General features: G+C 37.8%; 1 protein-coding gene and 1 non-coding gene across 2 annotated transcripts in view; both read left to right on the top strand.

Annotated features, from left to right (window-relative positions):
* Positions 1-14835, top strand: part of LOC115220780 (glycerol-3-phosphate dehydrogenase [NAD(+)], cytoplasmic) — a 43371-nt gene that overhangs the window by 14287 nt on the left and 14249 nt on the right. The window contains exons 3-5 of the mRNA XM_029790928.2: positions 4417-4597; positions 11714-11854; positions 13400-13541. Of these exons, the coding sequence (XP_029646788.1) occupies positions 4417-4597; positions 11714-11854; positions 13400-13541 (464 nt within the window). The remainder of the gene's footprint in view (positions 1-4416; positions 4598-11713; positions 11855-13399; positions 13542-14835) is intronic.
* Trnav-cac lies at positions 2507-2579 on the top strand. The gene has a single exon. It is a non-coding gene; the product is annotated as a tRNA-Val (tRNA).

Raw genomic sequence — 14835 nt, 5'->3', positions numbered from 1 at the left:
TCGGAAGCCAATCAAAGAGTAAAACAATATAAAGGTATGTGTGCATCTGTGTATGTGTATGTATATATATATATGTGTGTGTGTGTGTGTGTGTATATATATATATATTTGTGTGTGTGTATATATATATATATATATGATGATATGACGTTTTGCTGAGATTTTTCTTGAGAACATATTCTTCGTGGTAATGGTGATTTGACGTCTATGTTTAGCATATTAGGTGTCCACTTTAGTAGTCATTCCTCTTAATTTTGTAACACAACTTTTAATCTTTGGATTTAAAAAAAAAATATGCTAAGCCACTGGTTTTAATTGATTAATATCAATTTCTACCCTTATTATTTAATTTTAAATTAAAAAATGATCCCTAACCAGTAAATTAGCTGCTGAAATTTATTAACTGCGGAGTAATTTCCGACCTCAGCGCGCCAAAGTGAAGACATTTGAAAAATACACCCATATATAAAATGTAGAACTTTATACATGCTCAATTTCAGTTGAGCGTTCTGTATCTAGTTCTGGAAATTGTATTTTGTAAATGACAGACTATGCTAACGATCTTGCAGATATCTGCATGTTTGCATACATAGATATTAACAATTGAAACCAATGGTATGTAGGTAATCGTTTTTTATTTCGTATATATTTTCATTTGTCTTGCTCATTTTTACATTTTGGCGTTTTGCTGAGATTTTTCTTGAGAACACATTCTTCGTGGTAATGGTAATTATGCTTAGCATCTTAGGTGTCCACTTTAGTGGTCATTCCTCTTAATTTTGTATATATATATATATATATATATATATATTAATAAATGAAATAAAACATATGCATATATATAAACATATATGTACGTACCTACCTCTACATGTACATATACACGCATATATGAGTACAGGACACCAAAAGGACGTCGAACACAATGAGAAACGAAAACATAGACACAAACCAAAGGAACTGGACATTTTTTTAAAAACAGCAAAAAAATAGAGTACAGGACAATTAACACAAAGAAAAAACTCCTTCTTCAGTCGCTATGGTTTCATCTACTATACGTTTCGAAGGATAAAAGCGAGACGTATCTTCGACAAGAAACTTTCCTTCCTGCGAAAAGCAAATCAATTAAAATTATGTAGAAGGTTGAAAAGGAACACACAAGTTGATATTTATAAGGAAAACAAGCCAAGGTAGAACATGTGAAAATAATTTTATCACAAAATACATTTTAGTACCAGTTTCATTCATTGAGACTTTTTCAACTCTAAGTATGGAAAAAATTTTGGAAAAATTAAATGAAAAGTTTTTTAAAAGAATATCTGCATAGTATTCAAATACAAGGGGCATTTTCCTTGTTTCTGCCTGTCTCTGTCTCTAATAGTAAACAAGAGAGACAGAGACAGGCAGAAACAAGAAAAATGCCCCTTGTATTCGAATACTATGCAGATATTCTTTTAAAAAACCTTTAATTTAATTTTTCCAAAATTTAATTGTTTTCCATACTTACAGTTGAAAAAGTCTCAATGACTGAAACCGGTACTAAAATGTTTTTTATGATAAAATTATTTTTGCATTTTCTACCTTGCCTTTTTTTTTACTTTATATATATATATAATGTCTTATCTGTTATGTTTTACTTGTTTCAGGCATTAGACACCTTGCACTAGAGTTTTGTCTTGTCCTTAGTAAAACTACACACATATATCGCTTTGTTCAGCAAACACTTTATAGATTGTACTGGGTGCATTTTATTGTGGACCAACACTAGTGAGTTTTCCTTGTCTCTTACAAGACTAATGAGTCCTCTCCACTTTACACATTTATTCAAAGTAGATGAGACTGAGAGGGCGAAAAGAGGAGTGTGGTGAGTAAAGAGGTAAAAGAAAAGAATAAGCATGGTGGGAAAAACAGATTAAGAGCCAGATGGTGGTGAGGGAGGAAGTAATGGAAAAGAGACAGTGTTAGCAGCTACACATGGATTGTTGGTAAGGAGATTGAATAGAATAACAGTTTTAGTAGTATGATGGCATAGCAATAAAAGTAGGTGATGTTTAGAAAGAACAAGTGATGGACAACAGTAGAGATGGGCTGTAGTAAGTGTGATGCAAGAGTGACTGTAAGCAGTAGGGAACAGTGTTTGAAGGAGAGTGGACTTCATTAAACAAGGTGTTGAGATGAAATTGAGAGTGATTAAGGAGTGGTGGAAGATAGTGGGTGATAGTGAAGGGAGTGAAATATGGATTGAATAGATTGAATGTCATCTTTTGTTACACTGGTGGCATGGTATGGCAAATATGTGAGAGTGTAATGAAAGGGGTTGTTGAAGTGGCTTGACAGGACTAATCCACAAGAAGCCCATTTGTGTTAATGCACATCCCCACATCCATTTAACAAATATCTTGCCATGCTTTACCACACGTGTGAGTTACACATATATATATATGCGTGTGTGTATATGCATGTGCATATATATATATATATATATATATATATCCTTAATTAAATAGGTTCTGTAGTGTAGTGGTTACCATGCTCGCTTCACATGTGAGAGGCCCTGGGTTCGATCCCCAGTGGAACCAGTGGTTTATTTTTTTATAGGCGCAAGAGTGGCGGTGTGGTAAGTACCTTGCTTACCAACCACATGGTTCCGGGTTCAGTACCACTGCGTGACACCTTGGGCAAGTGTCTTTTACTATAACCTCGGGCTGACCAAAGCCTTGTGAGTGAATTTGGTAGACAGAAACTAAAAGAAGCCCGTCCTATATATGTATATTTATGTGTGCTTATATGTTTGTATGTCTGTGTTTGTCCCCCCAACATCGCTTGACAACCAATGGTGGTGTGTTTATGTCCCTATAACTTAGCAGTTTGGCAAAAGAGACTGACAGAATAAGTACTAGGCATCCACAGAATAAGTCCTGGGGTCGATTATTTCTATGATATATATATATATATATATGTGTATATATATATATATATATATATATATATGTGTATATATATATATTTCATTAAATATTTTGTTTTTGGATTTGGTTTGCAAGATTCTTTATATGAGTTCGTGTGTTGAAGCATATTCTGTTGTGTCTGGGGAGAGTCATTTTCTTTTTGTGGGTTATAATGTAACAAACTCACCGGTAAAATTTCCACTTATTTCTTATTTTTATTTCATTAAATACATACTCACGTTTACACACGTCTCTGTATGTGTATCTGTCTGTCTCTATGTATGTATATGTGTGTGTTTGTGTGTGTGTAAAGACATATGGTACACTGGCTATGCATATTAAGACAAGGGAGTAGACTCTCCCCTCACATGCAGAAAACTTATCCCCATTAATAAAATCATTCAAAGAAAAAAGAAAAATAAACAACACACAAAATACAAATATTTTAGGCATTTTAGTCTATTTTTACCTTATAAGAAGGTCAGACTAGAAGCATAGATGCAGCCATGCATGCTCCTGGATTTCATTGTAGATATACATTTGAACTACTGTATATCATCATTATTTAATATTATTTAATATCCACTTTTCCATGCTTACATGAGTCACATGGAATTTGCTGAGGCAGATTTTCCTGCTGGTCTTAACCCATTAGCACCCATGGTCCTCTTTTTAGGACCAGAAGGATAATCCATCAGATTTTTGTAACAATCTTTTACTCTTTTACTTGCTTCAGTCATTTGACTGTGGCCATGCTGGAGCACCACCTTTAGTCGAGCAAATCGACCCCAGGACTTATTCTTTGGAAGCCTAGTACTTATTCTATTGGTCTCTTTTGCTATGGGGACATAAGCACACCAGCATTGGTTGTCAAGTGATGTTGGGGTGACACAGATACACAACACACACACACACACGCACACACACAAACACACATACATATACACACACACATGCGCACATATATATATATATATATATATATATATATATACATACATATATACAATGGGCTTCTTTTAGTTTCTGTCTACCAAATCCACTCACAAGGTTTTGGTCAGCCAGAGGCTATAGTAGAACAACAAGGAGTGGATCTTGTGGTAGATCATTCATATACAAGGGGGTGCTGAAAAATTCCTGGCTTTAAGGGTATTGCAAAAGGCCCAGTGAAGGCCCAACATTCTGAGTTCTTTTACAGGGCTTACAAAAACTGAAGGACTGCTGCAATAAGCATGTGAATCTGAGAGGGGAATATGTTGAATATAATTGTAATTAATAGATCCTTCTGTATTTTCTTCTACACAAAGCCTGGAACTTTTCAACACTCTCTTGTATATATGTGTGTGTGTATTTGTGTGTGTATACATTTTTATATATGTGTGTATGTATATAATATAACAATATAATATAATCTTGTATATACTTTGCACCTCATTATAACTATAACTTTACTCTTCCTTTTTCTCAGGGGCTCTGCAATTGCCAAAATTGTTGGTGAGACATGCAAACAGAAGTCAGACAAGTTCCAATCTGCGGTCAGCATGTATGTGTACGAGGAGATGATTGGTGGAAAGAAGCTGACCGAGATCATCAACACACAGCATGAAAACGTCAAGTACCTGCCAGGTTATAAACTTCCAACCAATGTGGTCAGTATCTTCGATTAACAAAATTTAATCAAATCAAAATTAATATTAAGACCTCTCCCTAATGTTTACTTCCTCCTAGCCACATGCGTTTACCCTTTAGCGTTTAAGCTGGACATATCCAGCCTAAATATTCTGCCTGTTTTATGTTCAAACTGGCCATATCTGGCCTCTTGCACCTACCCTACAATGTCATTCTGAAAGATAAACAATCACATCGTTGAAATCTCAGCTACAAGATAATGCATGAATAATTTAAAACTGAATAAATAAGCATTACGTTTGACTTTAGGGAGCTTGCTTCCTAGCTACATGGTTTCGGGTTCAGTCCCACTGCATGGCACTTTGGGTAGGTGTCTTCCACTATAGCCCCGAGCCGACCGAAGCTTTGTGATTGAATTCGGCAGGCGGAAGTTACTGCCGTGTGTGTATATGTGCGTGTAGGTGCTTGTGCCTCTCCGAAAGAGAGAGAGAGAGAGAGAGAGAGTAATCTGAATGCTAAAGGGTTAAAATCTAAATATACAAAATCAAAATCACATTCGATGACTGGCATCCATATTAGCGGGGTGCAAATAGCACCATACTAGCATGATCGTTGACAGAGCGGCTAACTGGCTTCCGTGCCAGTGGCGCATAAAAGGTACCATTCTTGTGTGATCGTTACTAGCGTCGCCTTACTGACACTTGTGCTCGTGCTAGTAGGGTGCCAAGAGCACCATCCGAGCATGATCGTTGCCAGAGCAGCCAACTGGCTTCCGTGCCGGTGGCATGTAAAAGGGCACCATTCGAGCGTGATTATTACCAACGTCACCTTACTGGCACCTGTGCTGGTGGTATTTGTAAAAAGATTCGAGCGAAGTCATTGCCAGTACCGCATGACTGGCCCCCGTGCTGGTGGCATGTAAAAAGCACCCACTACACTCTCGGAGTGGTTGGCATTAGGAAGGGCATCCAGCTGTAGAAACTCTGCCAAATCAAGATTGGAGCCTGGTGCAGCCATCTTGTTCGCCAGCCCTCAGTCAAAATCGTCCAACCCATGCTAGCATGGAAAGAGGACGTTAAACGATGATGATGATGATGACGAGGTGTGCTGAAAAGTTCCTGGCCTTGGAGAAAAAAAAAAAGGGAGGATCAGTTACTTACTATTTTATTCAACATATTCCCCTCTCAGATTCAAACACTTATTGGAGTGGTCCTTCAGCTTTTCTGAGCTCTGTAAATGAACTCGGAAGGTTAGGCCTCCAATCAGGCCTTTTGCGACACCCTTACAGCCAGGAATTTTTCCGCACTCCTTCATATAGAGATCATGGAGTTGCCTCCCCTATCTGCTTTGATCAGATTTAATTACTGTAAATCCTCGAGTATAATCCGCATTTTTTTCCCAAAATTTAAAGGTCAAAATCCCTAGTGCGTGCTATATACGAGGTTAAAAATGAAAAATATTTTCTAAGCAATGTCTGAGTCTCTATTTGTTGTCTGGCAATGTTTATTCAGACGCATTTTGTGATGTCAGGCGCAAAAATACCTTAAGCTAAGCCTGAAAGCAATGAAGTCATAAAAGAATCACCCATAACTTGCAGTAAGCAACATTTATCAAACGTTATTACTGTTATTTCTTTATTTTCTGCAAACAAAATTCACAAAAAAGCTACACGTTTGCATTATGTTATATATACAATAATAATAAAGGATGTTACTGTATACATTTTTACAAACCAAGGACGTTATATAGACCTCCTTGACCCAAGTTAGAGAAAGGGTGCATATTATACACAAGGTTTAGGTTTTTCAGAGTTACAGCCCCCTAAAAATCCCCCACGTATTATACTCAAGGGCAGACTATACTCGAGGAGAGGATTTACGGTACTGATTCAGTGTTTATTCCCCCCCCCCGTTGCTGCCTTAACTCACATTGTTCTTGTTAAATAACAATGTGTAACACATGTTATTTCTGTTCAGGTCGACATGGCTGAGTGACTCTGAAAAATGTATTGTTACTATTTGGTGATGGTGGTGGTGGTGGCAGCACTAATGGTAGTGGCGGTGTATGTAATGGTGTTGGTGGTAACAGTGATGTTGTTATTGGTTGTGGTGTTGGTGGTTAATATTAGTATTGTAGGTGGTAGTGATGTGGGTGCCATTGTAGGCAGTAATATGGTGTTGGTGTTAGTGGTGATTGGGGTGTTGTATATGTCAGTAGTGGAGGCACATGGCCTAGTGGTTAGAGCACCGGACTCGCAGTCGAGGGATCGCGGGTTCTAATCTCGGACCGGGCAATGTGTGTGTTTATGAGCGAAAACACCTAAGCTCCACGCGGCTCCGGCAGAAGGTAATGGTGAACTTCTGCTGACTCTTTCGCTACAACTTTCTCTCACTCTTTTTGCCTGCATCTTGCAGCTCACCTGTGACGGACCGGCGTCCCGTCCAGGTGGGGAACCTATACACCAAGGAAACCAGGAAACCGGCCCTTATGAGCCACGCATGGCTCGAGAAGGAACAAACATATGTCAGTAGTCTTGGTGTTACTGTTGTCATTGTTGGTGTCAGTGGTATCGTATGTAGAAGGGATTTGGGTGTTGTACATAGTGTTAGTGTTGTATGTTATAGTGGTAGTTATGGTGGCGTTGATATTGCATGTGGTGGTGGTGTTGGTGGTAGCGTTATATGAGGTGGTATCAAAAAGTTCCCAGACTAGTTCTGTAGCACACCAACAGGTGGCAGCACACGGTTGCGTGCGCAGTGGGAGCTAACAGTGACTTTCATGAGACAGTGTGTCGACTGACGTCGCTGTGTTTACTTCACAGGTTGCGAAATTTGTGTTTTTGTGATCAGGGGTATGCTGTAGTCTGTGATTTTGTCACGGACAGGAACAAAGAGCCAACATGAAATTTTGCGTTAAACTTTGGAAGTCTGCTACAGAGTTGTTGAGTATGCTTCGGTAAGCTTACGGTGACAAGGCAATGAGTTGTATACAATGTCTTCAATGGCACTGGTGCTTTGAAAGCAGAAGAATGTCCCTGAAAGACATTGAGTGATCTGGAAGACGTGTCATGAATGTCACTCCTTGGAAATGTGGTTTTACTCTTTTACTTTTGTTACTGTATTTATTTTGAGATGCTCTGTGTTTCTTTCAATTAATTTTAAATCTAACAAAGGATTTAGTAAAATAACTTAGTTATCATTAAGCTAGTGTTAGGAACATAAATTGTGACTAAGGTTTGGAGGAAGATTTTAATTTGAAACTTATGAAACAAAGACGTTTGAACTCAGAGCAGCAAGAGCCAGTTTCAGCCGGGTTGATATTGAAAGGGTTAAAGTGATTTTTTTAGTGCAGTAAACTATTTACCATTTTTATGGTGCCCTTCGATGTCCTAAACATGTGCTTATTTTGCTTAATGGTTAATTCAGCGCCGGTTGTATGTAGCAATAGTAGTAGCAGTAGTTGTGGTATTGGTGGCAAGCTGGCAGAAACATTAGCATGCCTGGCGAAATGCTTAGCGGTATTTCGTCTGTCGCTACGTTCTGAGTTCAAATTCTGCTGAGGTCGACTTTGCCTTTCATCCTTTCGGGGTCGATTAAATAAGTACCAGTCACGCACTGGGGTCGATATAATCGACTTAATCCGTTTGTCCTCTCTGTGTTTAGCCCCTTGTGGGTAATAAAGAAATAGGTATTGCGTCTGCCGTTACGTTCTGAGTTCAGATTACACCGAGGTCGACTTTGCCTTTCATCCTTTCAGGGTCGATAAATTAAGTACCAGTTACACACTAGGGTCGATGTAATTGACTTATTCCGTTTGTCCTTGTTTGTCCTCTCTGTGTTTAGCCCCTTGTGGGTAGTAAGGAAATAGGTATTGGTGGTCTTGATTTGTTATGCAGTGTTGGCAGTGGTGGTAGTAGTAGTAGTAGTAGTAGTAATAGTGATACTAGTATTGTATGTCTATTGATTGTGCTGTATGTGTTTGCAGGTTGTGGCGGGGTTTTTTTTTTTTTAACACATGGCATTGATTACAGTTTCTGTAGTGCTAAGTGGTAACATCTACTAGTAGTACTGTTTAGTTATAAACGATACTACCAGAAAGGTATATTGCACTATTTTACTTTGGATTTCTTTCACACAGCAACTCACTAAGCAGCTTCTGCGACCATGACTTGGGCAAAGAGATCTGAGTGTCAAACGAGTACAGTGATTGTTTCTAAGCAGGTCATACACATGCCAAACATATATTTGTGTGTGTGTGTGTAAAACATGTTATACTATATTATTTACATTATTTACATTTGACGGATATTTGTCCTCATTTTGTTTGTTAACACGTTTCAGCTGATATACCCTCTGGCCTTCATTAGGTGTCTTGGGGAAATTTCGAACTTGGGTTCTCATTCCTAAGGTATTTTTCGATGTTATTGTTATTATTATTATCATTATTATTATCATTATCAGTATTATTATTATTATTATTATTATCATTATTATTATTATTATTATTATTATTATTATTGTTCAGGTTATGGCTTGGAATCGAACTCAGATTCTTGGGGTTAGTAGCCCAATAATAATAATGATAATAATAATAATGATAATAATAATAATGATAATAATAATAATAGTAATAATAATAATAATATTATTCAGGGACCTTTTGAGCGGGATGGACTACTCGACCAGAAGAAAATTCTAACTGGGCCCCACCTGCAAAGTCATGTGCTATTTATCTTGATATGAGATCACCATGTCATGCACATGGTTGTGATACATGTGCCTGGTGTACTCTTATCAGACGGGTAGTCATGATGGGTATACCGGGCTTCGTATATTTTACCCCAGTGTCACTTTGATGGCATGCACTGCTTTCTCACTCAATAATAATAATAATGATAATAATAATAATAATAATAATAACAATAATAATAACATCAAAAAGTACCTTAAGAATGAGAACCCAGGTTCAAAATTTCCCCAAGACACCTGAAGAAGACTGGAGGGTATATCAGCCGAAATGTTGTGTTAACAACAAACAAGATGAGGACAAATATCCATCGAATGTAAATAATGTAAATAATGTAAATAATTTCTCATCTCTTAAATATAGAAATGTTATACTATATTTTAAAGTTTACTGCTTTTTTATTGGTGAGATATCTTTCAAGTTGTTAGTAAATTTTGAAATATAAAATTACTGTCTGTGATTAAGGATACATGTATTACCATTACTAATGCACGCACGCATGCATGGTGGTGACAAGGTTTGTGTACTTGTTCATAAAAGCAGTGGAAAGATGATATCAAAATTTGTAACTTACACTAAAAGTTTATCGCGCATAAGTGTAAGTGATCTAGAAGAAGCGGACATTGAAGAAATGCTAAACATTGACAATGATGCACCTGTCGTGCATTCCTTGAGCGATGGGGAGATTGCTGAAATGGTGTTAGATATGGATAAGAATGAAGAGAGTAGCGATGATGATACAGAGAAGAACAGGTGGAAAAATTCCCATAGACGATATGGTGAAAATTTGTGATCAGTTAATAGCTGGTCTTGAACAAGGTGCATTTATCAGTGAGCAACAGATTATGGGTGTTTACTCAATTAAAAAGACATCGTTAAGACAGAAACCTATGCTAATGAGACAGAAGACACTTGAAGAAGTCTTTCAAAATGCCCTCTCTCGTAGTGTTACTTTATCATTTGAGAATTCCGTTCCTGGCCCATCATCAGAAATTTGCCTGCAACGTGATGAAGATGGTGGTGACACTGATGGACCCTCTTCTACAATTTAACTGCAGCTACATATTTGGCCTAAGTTGAACCAATTTATGGATTTAGCATATAAATAAACTGTATTCATATTTGTAGTATTTTATTATTCAAATTAGTGTGAATACTTACGGGTTTCTATACAGAAATACTATTGGGATCTTTTCTGTTTGAACGGCAGTTTTTTCTAGCGGTGTCATGTGAAAGTGTCACCCATAATTATGACCCTATTATCGATCTATTGCATTTCAATCTGTTTTAGGGTTAGGGGTGGGGGGAAGGGTATCTTTTTTTTCTTCAGAAATGTAAATAAACCCAATCTGTTTCTTAAACAAGGGACATATTCATACGGCACAGAATGTTTTCACCTCAATAGACGTCATTGATTGGTTGAAATTGCAGAAATTGAAGAAAAGAAACAACAAATATCTTACAAACTATGGAATTTTCTCAATAAAGCCAAGAGAAAAAGATGTTTTATAAACACATTCTACCAGTATACAAAGTTTAAAAGTGTTTAGTTACGTGGAAATTATTTTAAAAAACTGCCGGTCAAACCGTAAAGATCCAAATATTATGGTAATTTGTATACCTGAACTTGTGAATCATGTATTTCGATTTTAAATTATCCCACTAGATGTATTTCATTTGTGATCTTAATTATCTCATTATTTCATTTACCAGTACAACTATTTATTCTCCCCACTGATTGTGGATACGTATACATGTGCATTTGTTACCGTAGTAGGACGTCAGTTTTGATGTCTAGGTTACAATCTGGGGCAGCTGGCTTTTGTTCTGAAATCCAGAAAAATCCGAAATTCAGAACACAGCTGTCCCTAAGGGTTCCGGATAAAAGGATTGTGTCCCTGTACATAAAGGCAAAATTTTTTTAAGGAGTGTTGGAATAAATCATCAGCTTAATCCTTTAGCATTCAGATTTCTTTGTCAAATGCAATGTCTATTTATTCACATTGTCATGAATTAGTCATGCCTTACCTTGTAGCTTTGAGATTTCAATGATGTGATTGTTAATTTTTAGAATAACATTGTAGTGTAAGTGTGAGAGGTTGGATCTGGCCAGTTTAAAGATAATTGAAGATAATGGTTAGTTTGAATGCTACAGGGTTAAACAATTGAATGTATATTTGTGTGGTGTATACAACACTCTATATACATGCTTACACATATATGTACACATAGATGTGTGTTTATATGACAGGAGGCTCATTTGATGTATTGATTTAATTTTTTACATCTTCCACTAACATTCTAGAAGTCTCTTTCCCACGAACACACAGTGACTTTACCCTACCACTGGCCATCTATAAAATATTTGTCTTTTCTTCTCTCTGTTCCAGGTTGCTGTCCCAGATGTGAAAGAAGCTGCTGCTGATGCTGATATTTTGATATTCGTCATCCCTCATCAGTTTGTACGAGGAATATGTACGGCACTCAAAGGAAACATCAAAAACAATGCCATAGCCGTCTCGTTAATCAAGGTGGGCTTCTTTTCTTCTAAATGATTCCCCATATCCTTTCCAGTGGTGTGACTGTACTTACTTACATAACCCTTCGCTCCCTATGCACTAGAGGCCATCAGCAATTTTTCTGTTTTGTTCTCAACTCTGGGCTGTCTTTTTCTGCTTTTCTCAATAAAACAAGTACCAGTCGAGCACTGAGGTCTTTTTTATTGACTTAGTCCAACTGCCACACTTCTTGGTCTAACATCACTGCCTTGAGGTCCTGAATACATTCCAGGCCAGTGTCTGCGATCAGCTGGTCAATTTAAGGTGGGACAATGTTTTCCTCTTCCTACGTCACCATGAAGTGGATGCCACAAGACTAATTTGGATGCTTCCAGTTCAGGGTGGTGCATGCAATGACCAGGTAGTTGCTGCTGTCTTTACCTGAGCTGTTCTAAATTGATTGTTGTTGGAAACTTCAAGTACTTAGGTGGTTGGATGAGCAGTTCAGAAGCAGGCATCAAGATCAGGAAGGCACAGGGACATATACAAACCAACACCAGTTGTCAAATGGTGGTGGTGGGGGCTGGACATACACACACACACACACACACACAAACACGTATACACACACATGACAGGTTTCCATATTATTTCTGGCTACCGAATTCGCTGACCTGGTATTGTTTGGCTCAAGGCTACAACAGAAGACACTTGTCCAAAGTGTTGTCCTGTGGAACTGAATTCAAAACCATGAGGTTGCAAAGTGAGTTTCTTGACTATCCATTCCATGCCTGTGAAATTTTGTATAAATTCCATGTGGTGCCCATGATTTCCATGTCCCAGATGATCACCTAGTTTGCTTAGTGTATAACACTGGCCCAACATATTTACATACTTTTACATTACATAACAAAACATTGATTTTCAAACTTTGGTACAAGGCCAGGAATTTCGAAAGAGTGGGTTAAGTCTATTACGTTAAATCCTGTGTTCAACTGGTACTCATTTTATCGACCTCAAAAGGATAAAAAGCAAAGTCGACCCTGGTAGAATTTGAACTCAGAATGTAAAAACAGGCAAAATGCTAAGCATTTGGCCAGTTAACAATTCTGCCAGCTTGACACCTTATTGCATAATAATATATTTCTCTCTCTCTCCCTCTCTTTATGTAACCAACTTAGCCCCTCTCCTAAAACTGCTGGCTTTGTGCCAGAATTTGGGAATAAATATTTACTTCTCATTTAAAATATTTATTCCACACAGATGGAACACTTTTCAATGTAGGTCTGCTCAGATAGGGTCAACCTGGGGTTAAACAGTGTTAACTACTGCTGCTACTACTTACCTACTACTACTGCTGCTGCAGCTACTACTACTACTACTACTACTACTTTTACTACTTTTACTACTACCACCACCACCACTACTACTACTACTACTACTACTACTACTACTACTGGTGCTGCTACTGCTGCTGCTACTACTACTACTACTACTACTACTACTACTACTACTACTACTACTACTACTACAAACATTTTTATTTATTTATTTATTTTTTAAAAATATATTTTCCAGGGTTTTGAAGTGAAGAAAGAGGGCGGAATTCGTTTGATTTCCGAGGTCGTCTCGTCCGTTCTAAACATCCCCTGTGCTGTGTTGATGGGAGCTAACATTGCTAATGAAGTGGCTGAGGAGAACTACTGTGAATCTACCATCGGTAAGGAAACGGTCTCTGTGCATAACGATGAGTGTTGGGAAGAAGATGGTCTTGGTGCTGCTGGCTGTGGTGAAATATTGGTGTTAGATGATGGGCTTCTTTCAGTTTCCGTCTATCAAATTCGCTCACGAGTCTTTGGTGGGCCTGGGGCTATAGTAGAAGACAATTGCATAAGGTTTCATGCAATGGGAATGAGTGGCTGTGTGGTAAGTAGCTTGTTTATCAACCACATTGTTCCGGGTTCAGTCCCACTGTGTGGCACCTTGGGCAAGTGTCTTCTACTATAGCCTCGGGCCGACCAAAGCCTTGTGAGTGGATTTGGTAGAAGGAAACTGAAAGAAGCCCATCGTATATATATGTATATGTGTGTGTGTGTGTCTTTGTGTATCTGTGTTTGTTCCCCCAACATCGCTTGACAACCGATGCTGGTGTGTTTACGTCCCCGTAACTTAGTGGTTTGACAAAAGAGACTGATAGAATAAGTACTAGGCTTCCAAAGAATAAGTCCTGGGGTTGATTTGCTCGACTAAAAAAAGACGGTGCTCCAGCATGGCCATAGTCAAATGACTGAAACAAGTAAAAGAGTTACTTCTTGGGTGTGTTGTCAATTAGAACCATCCACCCTGATGTGACACACTTCAGTTAGTATGATGCACTGCAGCAGGTAATTGTTGATTATGTAGGTTGCTGGGTAACAGTAAGGTCAGGCTACATCCTTCTTGCTGTCCACACAGTTTATTTCTACAATATTCAAAAGCTCTGAAGATGGTCCTCAGTTTAGTAATGTTATTGTTTGACTCGAAGAACAAAGATCTTCTAGCTGTGACCATTTCTGATTCTGTTCAAATATTTTGTATGTAGGAGAGTACTTTACACCTTTTTAGGGACGGTGTCACACCTTTGTTGCACTAAGCATCAGGTAACCTGCTTTAGATATACTCTACTTTCTTTCAATTAATTATGCAGTTGAGCTTCTGTGTGGGAGTAAAAACCTGTTGGCAAAACAGGTGTGTTTAAATTTCAATCACCTTAATCAGTGTAACACCTGTATAGATTCTCCACACACCTGTAATATTTTAGTGTCATGACCTGCTGATTGAAAGGCATTGATTTAAGACTACATTATTTGATGTGTCATTCCTTTTTAAAGATTGTAGAGTGTAAATTAAGTAGGATTTGACTGCTATTTCATGCAGATGATATAGCCATGTAGAATCTTCCTCATTGGGTCAGTGTTGCTGTTGCTGTTAGTGTGTATGGTAAAAGAATAACAGTAAACCAGCCCCTAAAAAAA

Source organism: Octopus sinensis, linkage group LG17 (assembly GCF_006345805.1).
Source record: "Octopus sinensis linkage group LG17, ASM634580v1, whole genome shotgun sequence".
NCBI classification, from domain to species: domain Eukaryota; kingdom Metazoa; phylum Mollusca; class Cephalopoda; order Octopoda; family Octopodidae; genus Octopus; species Octopus sinensis.
This window is presented reverse-complemented; position numbering and strand designations above follow the sequence as displayed.